General features: G+C 29.5%; 1 protein-coding gene across 1 annotated transcript in view; it reads left to right on the forward strand.

Annotated features, from left to right (window-relative positions):
* The window catches only part of LOC107439738 (iripin-3-like), a 13,886-nt gene extending 872 nt beyond the window's left edge, over positions 1-13,014 (forward strand). The window contains exons 2-4 of the mRNA XM_043045715.2: positions 8,711-8,940; positions 9,925-10,358; positions 12,418-13,014. Of these exons, the coding sequence (XP_042901649.2) occupies positions 8,713-8,940; positions 9,925-10,358; positions 12,418-12,955 (1,200 nt within the window). The 5' untranslated portion in view covers positions 8,711-8,712 and the 3' untranslated portion in view covers positions 12,956-13,014. The remainder of the gene's footprint in view (positions 1-8,710; positions 8,941-9,924; positions 10,359-12,417) is intronic.
* The last annotated feature ends 757 nt before the right edge of the window (positions 13,015-13,771 follow it).

The raw sequence follows: 13,771 nt of genomic DNA on the forward strand, positions 1-13,771 counted from the left end.
GAACTTTGGATCGCTCTCCTGACCAAACTATGGGGACCATATTTCCCAGATTGCGGCTACCCCCTATATTTTGAAGGTTAAGAATCCAAATATGTAAGAAAAAATATATGTTTATTCAGAGAAAGTACGTTTTTGTGTCTGATTTCGTAACTTAATTAATAGTTAGCACTAATTAATTAGCATATTTGAGGTCACCCCCAAGAACCATTAAGATTAACACTTAGTTCGTGAAAATCCGATCATTAGAACGAAAGTTATTCAGGGTGATATCTTTTTTTTTTTGCGGACTGTACAAAACTTTTGCTTAACTAGTTCTCGAGGTATTTCGAAATACGCGGAAATTTATATTAATATAAAGTGGTCTAAACTTTCGATAGCTCTCCTGCTTTAACTGTTAGGATTACGCTTTACAGATTACTACTAGCCCATATTTTGAGTTTCGGAAATCCAAATCCGACATATAAAGGAAAGTAATTTATTATGTCAGTTGATTTCGATGCTTTCATTATCGCTGATTTCGTTGCTTTCGTTATATCCTATCTGTACTAATTATTTAGCATATTCAAGGTTAAGCCATGGAACCATTAACATTAAATCCTAAGAATTAGAAAAAAATCCGATCATTATCTCAAAAGTTATTGTGTTTAGATAATTTTTTGAGCATTGTACAGAGTTAGAAATTTTTTTTAAATAAGCACTTTTTATTTCTATATGCAAATTTTTTAATCGCCAATTTGATTTTTTTCGAATTGTTCCTTGCAATACAATTTGAGAGCTTTAATATTTGAGAAGAATTTACGAGAGAAAAGACTATCCTTATCTTACTTTTTTTTAATGCAAGAAGAGAGGTATATAAATATCGCTATTAATGTTTTTTTTCTAATCACTTTTTTTTAATGAATAATAAAATAACCAAAATAAGCAATTAAATTGCTATACTTTTATTAGCACTTGTTATATTCGATTGTAATTATTCGTATTAAACTCTTTAATACATTTTTAATATCGTGAGAGTTTTATTTGACTTCATTGGAATACGAATAGTCCGAAGGTTCCTAAATTAATATTTTCTCACTTTTCGAAATTATAATTTCAAATAAAATATTAAATGGAGATTTTTAAAGTCAATTTTTTGACGACACAGATTTTCTCAATCACATGCCAAATGAGTCAGCTTGTAAGACAAAAAATGAATTTTGAACAGCTGAGAAACAAGATATATTATAACGGAAACATTTTGATCAGCTTTATGGAAATCTTCACTTAAAAAGTCGACTGAACTATTAAGATACTAATTATGATAAAATTTCGAAGGTTAGATCGTAGTTTTTTGATGTCATTAATCCTAGAAGTCAACATAATTGATTGGCATTTACGAGAGAAGATTCATATAAGTCACGAAAATACATTATTACATTACAGTGCCTAAATAGCGTTTTCTTCATATGGAAACGAAATTCTTCGTGGACCTAATCTAGAAAAATTCTTCTTGGATCTAGTCTTCTCAACGTAGGTAAGGAACTAGTTATTAATTTTGCAGAAACAGATATAAGTTAATAGAAGTTTCTTACATTTCAATTTCGGTATTTTGTCTGATGAGAATAATATAAACCAAATACAACTTCTTTAGGAGAAAAAATGCTTTTTTTATGAGACATTCACGAATAAAAATTAAATATTATTGTCATATAAATCATTCAAGTAACTTTTTTATCAGCAATAATTTGTTAGTATATGTTTCAAATGAAAGCTAAATTTTTCTTCAAAGGTTTGAGAACTTGAATAGCTTTTTCAGCATAGGTACTGAACTATACATTTATTTTTTTCACAGCTGACGTAGATTTCAGTAGAATTTCAGAATCTATAAACGTTCAAATCTAATTATTCATTTAAAAAAATACTCCACCTTTAAATTAAAATTCGTGGAGAAATTGGAATTCATCTTTTCTTTGAGGTGTAAATACAAATTTTAAATGTCTGTCGCAGGTTAATTAAATAAGTCTGCAAACAACCACAGTCATTTTATAATGCAAATAAAGAATCTGTTCCAATTAAAGAAGTTGAATTTGGTTTATTATGGTTAGTAAAAACTTTTAAAATGCAGACATCATAGGCTAATTGTATAATTAGACTTTCTGCGAATATATATAGCATTCAGCATTGTGTCATATTTTAATCTTATTAAAGTGAGCATTACACACCTTTGGGCTACTTAAAAAATACATAATTCATAACTCATTTAGCCTTACTTCTTTTAGGAAATTTACAACAAACTTTTAATAAATAAGGCTTTCTGTATGTAGCCTTATTTAAGGTTTATTACATTAAGCCATTGAAAATTTAGTCATATTTACTAATGATTCTCAGATTTTCAAATTAGCCTAAAGGCATGCGCCTTTAGGCTAATTATTCATTCTATAGGCGGAATGCAATAAATCTAAAATAATATTTGGCGGATCAAGAGATACTGAAGATTTTTACAACTAACCTGATGCCGTCCATTCGCAAAAAGCCGGATTATACAATTAGCTCATGCTATAGATATTTTAAAAGTTTATACTTAATATGATAACCGAATTCAACTCCAACAGATGCTTTATTTGAATTATTGTACTTGCTAACAGAAAATAATTATGCGTTTAGTTAGTAAAACAGACACAATATATAATTTTTTTGGTTAAACCTATATATACGTTTGCCATTAAATGTCCAACGCCATAAGGAAATAAACTGGACACAGACAATGGGTAATTTAATGATCTTATGACAAAGTTTATGTTAATGTTTAATGAAAAAAAAATTTGCATTATTTAATATTTAAATGTTGATAAAATTATTTATTCTTCTTTAAATTATCATGTCATACAACAATTACAGAATTGTATAATTTTCGCCTTTAATAAAAAAAAAATATTGTATTTCTTAGTCATTAGAAAACCATGTATTAAAAAAATATTTAAGTGGGTTTAAAATATTTTGGAATGAGTATTAAAAATGAAAAACTAATATTAACTTTGATTTAAACGGAAAGCAATAACAGGTATAAGAAGAAAAAGAGAAAATATTCGCTTTTTTGCGTATAATTACTATACACGATTTTTTTATTATTACTAGCTGAATACCCGTTTTGAGTAAGAGATGAAAAAATAAGCATCAATTACTCAGTACTGAGCAACATTACAAGATCATGCACAAAACTTTAGGACAAATACCGACACAAATAATTGATTTTTGATGATTTAATGATTTTTTATTTATGTATTTATCACCAGGTTTCTGGTAGATCTGGTTTATCAGAGTAGGTAAGTTATTTTTTTTATTTTATTAATAATAATTCAATAAATTAGTAATGATTTAAATTATTTTTTAACAATAAAAACAACGTTGATCCATGTAATAATCGCCAACTTGGCGAGATTTCAAAAAGTCGCCAAGAGGTGGGCTATTCTAGGATTTAACCGATTTAGCATATTTAATCATCATTTATGTTACTAATAAAAAAAACTACTAGTATGTAAATATATTTAGCATTAAATTAAGTACAAAAATACCTATATACTTACAGGTTTACAAAAAAATTTCTTCGACAGGAGATAATTTAAGAAATTTATTCACTTTAAAAAAAAATTTTGATTTCGAATTCGCGATCGCAACGCTTGAGTACGCCCTCTAACGGGAACCTGAAAATATCAGGCACTTATTTATTAAGTTTTCATTTAGTTCCATCAGAATCATTAGCTGAGTCAGACGCCATTTTCTAAGCAGCAAATAAGATGCAAAATTTCCCTAAGGAAAAGGCCGAAGATCTTGATTATTACTAAATTTTTATCGTTTTCTTGGTAAGTAGTTTTTAGTTTTGAAAGAATAATTTCAACTAGAGTTTAGCTATTCTGTTTTTAAGCTACTTATTAAAATTCATATCGAGATCTTGCAATTATAAAATTTTATTGTGTGGTATGTTATCTAAAAATAATGAAGGAAAAATCTACGTATATATTATTTTAAAATAAAATTTTCAAACGAAGAACATTTAATTTGGAATTCTCCGGATTTATAAAGCAGGTGAGTGATGCGATTTTTATAATAAAAAATTAGCTTTTAAAAATTTTTTTTTCTTATTTGATGATAGTTCTCTACAGAATGATTTTTTACTTCTGATTAAGAACTATAAGAATAAAATTAAGAAACAATACGAAAGTTTTTTATTTCAATACTAGAGGGCTGCGCTCCCTGCTCGCTAACGCTCACCAACCGCAGAAAATTGCTACGCAATCTTATATGGTTTGCCTCGCAAACCAAGCTCGCTTCGCTCGCTACTGAATTAGGTACATTGCAAATGCACAAAATTCTAAGAATTCAAAACAATGATTCAAATCCATATAACAGCTTTTTTTTTAAAAAAAATAACATGCTTCTAGTAAATACTAAGTCATTAAAATAAATTTGAATTCAAATAAATGACATGTACTTCGTTAAACCTATTAGAAATGTGCTATAGTATAAAATCTTAAAGCATAACAGCACGACTGAGACTCATTTTTTAATGAATAACTAATAACAATAATAAAATAAATAAATTCATGATATAAATCAAAAATTGTCAAATAAATTCGTAATATATAAATTCGTGAAAAAAAGAGCTTTCGACAAAATACTAAAGTAGAGATCTATCGACGAAGACTACTAACTTCTGCCTAGCTCACTTCTGCCTGTATGAGATTGCCGCAGCTGATAGGGTGAATTTTGAAAGAGATCACATTCTGAGAATGCTCTCTCTGGTTATTTCAGTTTCCGTTTTCAAAAGCGCTACATGTTGAGCCATCTCAGCTAGATTTAGCATGCGACATTTTTAGCGGCAATCATTGGTCGATTTTCTAGCGGTTGCCATTCGGGGAATTGCAATGAGGCTTTTTTGTCACCGTATAATTAAAATATATATAAAGATGAGGAATTTTAAAAAACGTTTTTTATCCTAAAAATTCTTTATTTTACGTTTTTCAGCTTATAATTTTTTGATAAAAATTATTGTCAAAATACTTTTTTTGAAAAATTAAATGGTATAACATTATGTGTTTATGTATACTTCTTGCATATGCTAATGTTTGAAGTAATATGATTCAGAAAAGCATGGTATAAAAATTCGGTACTTACGTTTTAAAGCCACCACAGCTACTGATTTGGCGGTTTTTAAGTGCCGCCAATCTACGCCTAAAATTTTTGCGACAAATCATAAAATAAAACATTTTATTTAAAATCAAAACAATTTCAAAATTCAAAACAGTTCATTTAAAATCAAAGTACTCATTCGGATTTCAGTGGAAAATTGGCCTAGATAGAGTTCAACATAGATTCAAAACAATCTTCTTCTGATGCTATCGCCATATGAACTCTATTAAATAAAGTCCCAAATGAAATAACATTTCCCAAACGTACGTTTACCAAGATAAAGTTTCATGTCATGGAAATTAGTATATTTTCGTTTTTTATGGTGAAATATTTCTCCAGAAAAAATAAAATTGCATCTGGTTCTATTTTTGGCAAATCCCAAAGACGCAATTTCGTAGCACTAAAAAAGGACTTCAGAAATCAGCAAACAAAAAGGCAACGAGGAATCCAAAAGATGATTCCCAGGATTATTTGATGATAATTTTCTATAGAATGGTTCTCTACGTCCAATTATGAATAAAAAAAAAATTAAAAAAAAAAACATGAAAGTTTTTTATTTCAATGTGAGGAATTTTAAAAATCATTTTTTTTATGGTAAGCATTCTTTATTTTACGNATTTCTTGACCATTCTTTATTTCACTTTTTTTAGTTTCTAAATAATGATTTTATTGAAGCTTAAAATTTTTTGATATAAATTGTTCTCAAAAAACTCTTTTTACAAAATTAAATTGTATAAAATTATGAGGCTTATGTACCTATACTTTTTGCTTATTTTAATGTTTGAAGTAATATGATTCTTAAAACTATGGAATGCATAGTTTAAATAGGCCTTTCATGTTAATGGCCATTATTAAATTTAGTAAAACTACTTCTCAGACATTAGGTTTTAACTCTAATAAGAAAATAAATATTTTTTTTTGTTTATTTACATATATTTTTCCGATGTGTTTTTGATGTTCCTTCTTTAAAGAAAACGAGATACCATTTTATTTTCGTTTGCATAAGAAAAAATATCAAACAATTTTCTTTTTTAAATTTAATGAGCCACATTAAAGAAGGAACGTTACAATGCTACACGCTACATTAAAGACATCTCCAGAGTAACTGAATGTCTGTTCATATAGAAATCGCAGTTGTCTTATACAACAACGCCCCCAATAGTTCGTTGCGATCGCGAATTATGATAGTTCATTTCTGTTACAAATAATGTCATGCTGATGACAACAATTATTTCGCCAATGAAAAATAATTAATTGCAGAACGCGCAATAAACATTTTTTTGATTAAAGATGGAAGATAGCAAACACCATTGGTATTATTTTTACAATATTTGACGAAACTGAATCCTCTATGGCTTATTTTGAAAGGATGGCTTCCTCTAAGCCAATGAAAAAAATTCATTTCTTAAATGTCTCCGAATTTAAAAATCTGATCAAAAATCGAAAATCGGGCTTCGTAAAAAGTTTGCAATTCCAGCTTCTAGCTTCATGTTGAATTTTGTACTCTCAGACTCGGCCATTTACCCGAAATCCGGTATTGTTTATTCATAACTCGACCTGCCCTATTTAAGGGCATGCGAGTGTAGATACATAAAACATATATTATACACACATAAAACATCAGAAATTATATAAAATCACAGAAACTTGAAATCACGGATGTCAGTGGCAACAGCCCGACAGAAAAAAATACAGCATTACAAGTAACAACACAAAAAAAGGAATAACCTCAATGACATCTGCCAAAACTGAGCCATTATAAAAAAATAAATAAATAAATAGATTAAAATCCAATACGATCCCTTACGCTATTAAAAAAAAGTATACAATACAAAAAATTTTAAATCTCAAGAAGGAACGATAAAAAAGGTCCCAAAGTTAAAAAGAAACATAATAACAACATACACTAATACAAAGGACTAAGTAGTTAAAAACATGACCTATAACCGGGCCAAGACAAATTAAAAAAAAAAAACTATAATAAAAATTTAAAAACTCAAAGTCTAAAATTAGTAAATTTATAAAAATTAATAATAAAATAGTAAAACATGATACGGTTGAGACACCCAAATTAGAGGCCGTGGATTCTGAATTATTATTAGACTTCCTCTAGAATATCCTCCAATGTTTGTTTAATGATGGATTTAATTATACCCCTGCAGGTCGAGCTTGAAAAGCATTGAACTTGATCTAAATTTTGAAAATGATTTCCACGGAGTGTTCGGAATCTTGGGCAATGCAAAATCAAGTGATCAACATTTTGAAATTCACCACAATAATTGCATGCCGGGGATTTGTTAAAAAGTCTACTTTGATGGTCACCGAACACTCCATGGCCCGTTAATCCGGTATATAGACGCACACAATTTTTAATTTATGATATGTGAAGATTATTTAACACCCGTTTCGTTTGGTTTACGCTATAAGATTAAGCAAAATAAAACATTATTTAACAGTTCATCCCTTAAAAATGAAGATAGACTGATAAAGATAAATTCAGTATCATATGGTATAATGCTGTTGCTCGAAGCAATATCATGATAAAAATTCACCACTGTGAGGCCATTTACCATTGTACACATATCTTCGAGAGGCCGTAAGATATGTAACATTAAAATGTGCAGTATTGGTGCAGCTGCAATCAGCGTTGAATTTATTCATAAAATACTTAGCACCTAATTAAGAGCATATTTAGTATCTATTAAGACTTCAGCAATTATCATGATGTTATTACCAAAACTAAGCAACATTAGTGTCAATAGGAGTAGGGCGTATTTTTCTGATTCCCCTTAAATGATAAGTACGTTTTCTCCTTTGATTTTTCTTCTCAGTTCATAGCTTATTTTTTCTATTTCAATTATTACACTATTGCCAAAATTAATTAAGCATCGTTGACGTCAATAATAGTTTGTCGAACTGTATACGTACACAGAGGCTTAACACAGAAATATACCAGATGCCAAGTAGAACATTAACAAACTAATTATGCATCGAAGTTGCCAGGTACACTAAACAAAAATATGTCACGGTTGCAATAATATACACAAACAAATAATAAATCTTCGTTAAGTAAAAGAAATAGACCAGAAAGTATTGTAATTCAACAATTTATATGCGCGACACGGTGCTGTATTTAATTAACTTATCGTCAATTAACATTCTTACTTATGCGGGGAGCTTTAGCTCAACTCTAACAAGCCCTTTTGTTGATAAACGATCTGCTGGAGCTGATGTCATAGGTCACGTGTGAGACTATCAGTGATCTTCTTGAAGTGCCAGTACCCAAAATATATGAAAATGTTAAATTTATGTACTTTCTTATCCCCACGAAAAAAAATATTTCAGGCCATTTTAATCCCTGCCTGAGGTACCTCAAACTATTTATTTTTCAAAATCAAATCCTCGTGGTCTAAATAGCCTTTAATGCTGATTTGATTCAGTTTTGCTCAGCAGTTACACCATTATTTGGCTTTAAAAACTCCATCTTTAACTACGAGGGCAACCTTCTAGTTAACCAAAATATAATGTGAAATATATATTACAGACATGGTTTTCTACAATTTGTTCCTTCTTATCATCGCTCATGCTATGATGAGCTCAGCCGAGGTATCACAAGAGGACCTAAGAAAGTTTGCAGTTGCCAACAATATATTAGCCGCTAAACTTTATCCTAGATTGATTAATGGAAATGCGGACAATGTGTTCTTCTGTCCCGCCAGTTTACTGACAGGATTAGGAATACTTTTATATGGAGCCAGAGGAAATACCCAAAAGGTAAGAAATGCCATTCTTAATATCTATTACATTTATAAGATCCTATGTAATATTTAAATTCATATGATATATTTCAATTTAGAGGTCCTTGTGTTCTTTAGAAGAAAACAAATGAGGAACTGCAGAAACACTATTTTTCACAAATGAGCTCATTAGTTAAAGCATATTCTTTTTAAAAAAGTGTTCTTATAATAATAGCATTTTCTGATATATTATACTAGTAAGCTTGTTTGATACAAAACTAAATAAGAGACTAAATTAGCTACCAATACTCGTAGTACTAACTTTATTATCTAATTTGTAATAAATGTTTATTGAAAAATTCCACTAAATCCTAATAACTTCCCACTGACATGTTTTAGAAACATTCCATTTATTTGATAATCCTATCTATACATATACATAAAACATCGCAGTTACTCTTATTTCTATTTAATCTAACGTTATAATCTTTGCATTCGAAAATATTAGAGTTTAAAGCACATTGATTGTCACGTAGAACATCCAATTATGTAACACTAAAATACTTATCTTTTACAAATAGTGTTACAATTGACACTGTATTATAATAAGCTATTTTGTATATCATAGAACTGTCTTACTGTATCTTACACTTCATTTGCAAGAACTTTGAAGTTGTTTGAACAAAATTGAAGTTTTTTATTTCATCATAGTAGCAATCATATATTTTGAATTTAAACTATTTTAAAAATAATGAGATATTACATGGGTTTGCAATTAATACTGAAATTTTGACCAGCAGTCTTTTCTACATAGTGAAACCGGTGTTTCCATGTTACGAATTTAGTGAGTAATCCATGTTGCTGATCTACGTAGTGTCGTTGATCCAGTTTAGATTAGTTCAAAAATGCGTGGTAATTTTCGAGGCACCTCCAGCCGCAGTACCGTAGTGATCTTCACAGTGAGCCAACGTATATTGTTAAAAAGTATGATAACAAATAAATTAATATTTATACTTTCCAGGAGCTGTATTCTGTTTTGGGTTACGAAGCAGCCGGCTTACCTTTATATAAAGTTCCATCAACCTACAACTATTACTTCTCACAAATGCTGCCCGAAAACATTCCAAACCTAGTAAATTATACCCTTTATTGTGCCGATGAAGTTTTAGTAACGGATCGAGCTCCACTGTATTCTCAGTTTCAAGAAGAGGCTCAAAATCTATATGATTCAACCATTCAAAATGTTAATTTTTTTAACACTAATGTCGTTACTAGTGGTATCAATAATTTCGTCAATCAACACACACATGGGAAAATTCATAGTATTGTAAATAGTGTGGACTCTTTCTCATCTGCGCTACTCATAGATGCTGCGTTTTTTAAAGGAAAGTGGGAGACACCTTTTCCACCTTATTTGTCATTACCTCAACCATTTTACTCACCAACGGAAACAAAGTAAGATTTAAGTAAGGTGTTTCATTTTATATAAAGATTGTGTTTGTAGCTAAGGGCTCAGTTTGGGTAAAAGATTCTACGTAAAAATATGCTTAATTGACCTGTGTCAAGTCCTAAAAAGAGAGATTAAGTAATTTGTTTTCATGGCCAGCTTTTTACTATACGTTTAACAGCTAATAATTCGCGAACATCTTTTTTTTATTTCGTCGCACTCCTAGTTCATTTTTCCGTAATTACAAGATTTCAAGTCTAATAGTTTTTACACAGCAAATCAGACTGGAATGTAAAGTTGAACAAATGAAGCAGTGGCTTTTATGATAAGAGGGAGAGACAAATCTGTCATTTGAAAATACGGATATTTTAATGCTTATAAAACCGAAATACAATGTGCAATCAGAGAGTATGGCTTTAAACATACATCTTATCTTTCCAACCAGTATTACATCGATACGTCTACTGAATAGTCATAACCTCTATCTTTCAACTAGAACGATAGGGAGAATTCTAAATTATAAGAGACAGTATGTATGTTTTTATTTAATACTCGATCTTATAATTTTCCTTGGTGATAAACACTCTTTTTTAAACAATCAGTTCATAAACGAGAGAATGAGCATCTCTCTATATTCGTATTATTCTATGCTCGCTTAAAACTGTAAGAGTCACCGCTTTTTCTTAGTGTTTAGATTATGAGTGTTTTTGAGCGTTACATATTGTTGACAAAACTAGACTTAAAAATTTGAAATTGCAAAGGTGTGTAGAAAAATGTAGTGAATGGAGTAAAAAAAATTTAACTTTCGATTATTAATTTGTGAATTTTTAACTGTTCAACTTGTATTAAAAACTAAATGTGGATACACATCCATACACATTCATTAATTTTGCATGATTTTTTTCGAAATTAGAATTTGCTCCATCGTTGTTGCAATTTTAAATGCTTATTTCGCGATATTTTTTCTCAATTATTTTGCTTTAAGTTATGACTATTTGTCCATTGTCGTGGAAAAATTCTTCCATCTCTCTCGAGATATCTATTATATAAGCCCGTACTTAAGCTTATAAGTGGCAAAGCAACAAACGCACACTCACAGAAAGAGGAAGAGAGAGAAAGAAATTAGATGTTACCAGAAAACACTATCTTATTCGAACGTTTATTTCAAAATTTATAAAAAACACAATTCGAGAGAGTTAAAACCATTTCTTATTTGAATAATTATAATAATTTAAGTCTCGCTAGTTAGTAAAATTATATCTCATATATTTTTTGGGGCCAAGCATTCCTAAGTTTTAGTTCTTTTCGAGTACTGATTACTTTTCAAGTTTAGGTTATCGTTCTCACATAAAAACTTCTTAGTTTACATGAAATTATAATAACTATATAATCAGTTATCAAATGTTCTTTGCTTTTGTGAAAATATGGACTTTTAAGAGAAAATTAGTAATAAATGCGAAGCAATCGAGGGCCTAGTGAGAGAAACCTCCCTGTTAATTGAAAAATATATTTTGATTATTTTAATAAAAATTCCTTCAGACCTATTTTGAATTTAATTACCAAACTTAAGAGTGTATCTATTTATGCTTACGCAGGGTGATCTATAATCACCACTATTAATCCTTAACTTTGGAATATTTATCGAAAATGAAGTCTAAAAGTTCACATATTGGGGATCACAATTTTCAGATTAAGCAAAGATGTAAGTACTAAGGAAATTTATGAATCATAGTTAAAAAAAAGTGTAATTAAAAGCACAATAAAACCTGTCTGACTGACAGATAAAACTTAAAGTTGCTTCTAATAAATGCCTTTCCGTTTCTTTGGGCAATCAAACAGGTTTGAAAGTACTTAAATCCAATCGTCATGAGTAGTTAGTAATATTTCAATTGGGTTTTTCTTTTTTATTACCTTAAGAGTATTGATGTATTCCCCCGAATAAATGCACTTTTTTACTTCATTTTTGATACGATTTTGAAATATATATATATTATGAATAGGAATTCAGGAATTAATAAAGGGAATTCAGTATTTATTGAGAGAGTAATTTCAAAATATATATTTTAGGAATGTTCCATTTATGCAAGTTATCCACTCATTCCCTTACTTTAAAGGTAATAATTATCAAGCTTTATTGTTACCATACATTGGAGGAAATATTGGCTTACTAATTTTATTACCACAGCAGAAAAATGGTCTCGCATGTTTAGAAAAGAGTATGACCCCTGACAATATTGTAAACGTTCTAAGCAAGTTGCAGTCTCAAAAGACAATGGTCCTTCTTCCGAAATTCAAATTCCAGTACTACCGAGATTTTTCGAAGGATTTTGAAGCATTGGGAGCTGAAAGCGCATACGATGGATCGGGTGATTTTTCTGGCATGACATTCAGTAAAGGATTAGCTGTCTCTGGAACGCTTCACAAGACTGCTCTGGAAGTTGATGAATCGAACCAAGGAGCTGGTATGACTGTTGACTTTTCACCTCCTATTCCACCAACAATTTTAGCAAACCACCCTTTCATGTTTGCAGTTGTAGACATAAGAATTAATTTGTTAATTTTTCTGGGTCGAGTTATTAATGTAGACTTTGACCATTGTATATAACAATTCTGTATGTTCGCTATGGAAACTGTTATCAAATAAAGGAAAAGTTCAGAGATTAATACTTTGTCTAATGTCTCTTGTTTAATTAGCTTAAGTTGAAACAAAAAGTATGCAAAGCCGTTAATTCGAAAAAGAATTTTCTTAAATATTGTTTCATTTCTCAATATACATGAAAATTCTATAAGAAAGTTTTTACAAGGATATTTTTTTTGCAAAAATCAAACTGGGAAAAATACACTGGGAAAAAAATATGGTCAAAACTGCCAGAATTAGGCAAAATTTATCAAGTTTTTGATTTTATGGGAAAAGCAAAAAGTACGGTTATATTTAGCCTTACTCTATGGTAAAATTTCTCGAAAAATATTGATTTAATTTTTTTGCTGTTTGACAATAAAGTCGGTAAATTTAAAAACCATACAATCAGATTTTAAATTTACAATCTATTAATTTGTTCACCGGTTTAGAACCCCGACAGAGTTTCACACCTTTTTCAGTTTTGCCACTAGAGCATATCAGTGATGGTAGTCTTTATCATTCTGTTATATACAGCATAATATTTTTTTTCTAGAAACTTTATTCAATTATCAGTGAAAAATCACCAAAGACAGTAGAACTGATTCAAGGCAAATTCATAAGAAATCTAGATGATAATTGTAAAATTACAAATGACTAACGTGAAGACTTTTATAAAATATGCTCTATAAACTTACAAGCTCATTGGCTCAATTTCTAAAACATATTTAGAATTATTTTAAACTTACAAGCTCATTGGCTCAATTTCTAAAACATATTTACATTGAAAATTTAAAAAAAACT

The sequence above is a fragment of the Parasteatoda tepidariorum genome, chromosome 1 (genome assembly GCF_043381705.1).
Source record: "Parasteatoda tepidariorum isolate YZ-2023 chromosome 1, CAS_Ptep_4.0, whole genome shotgun sequence".
NCBI classification, from domain to species: Eukaryota; Metazoa; Arthropoda; class Arachnida; order Araneae; family Theridiidae; genus Parasteatoda; species Parasteatoda tepidariorum.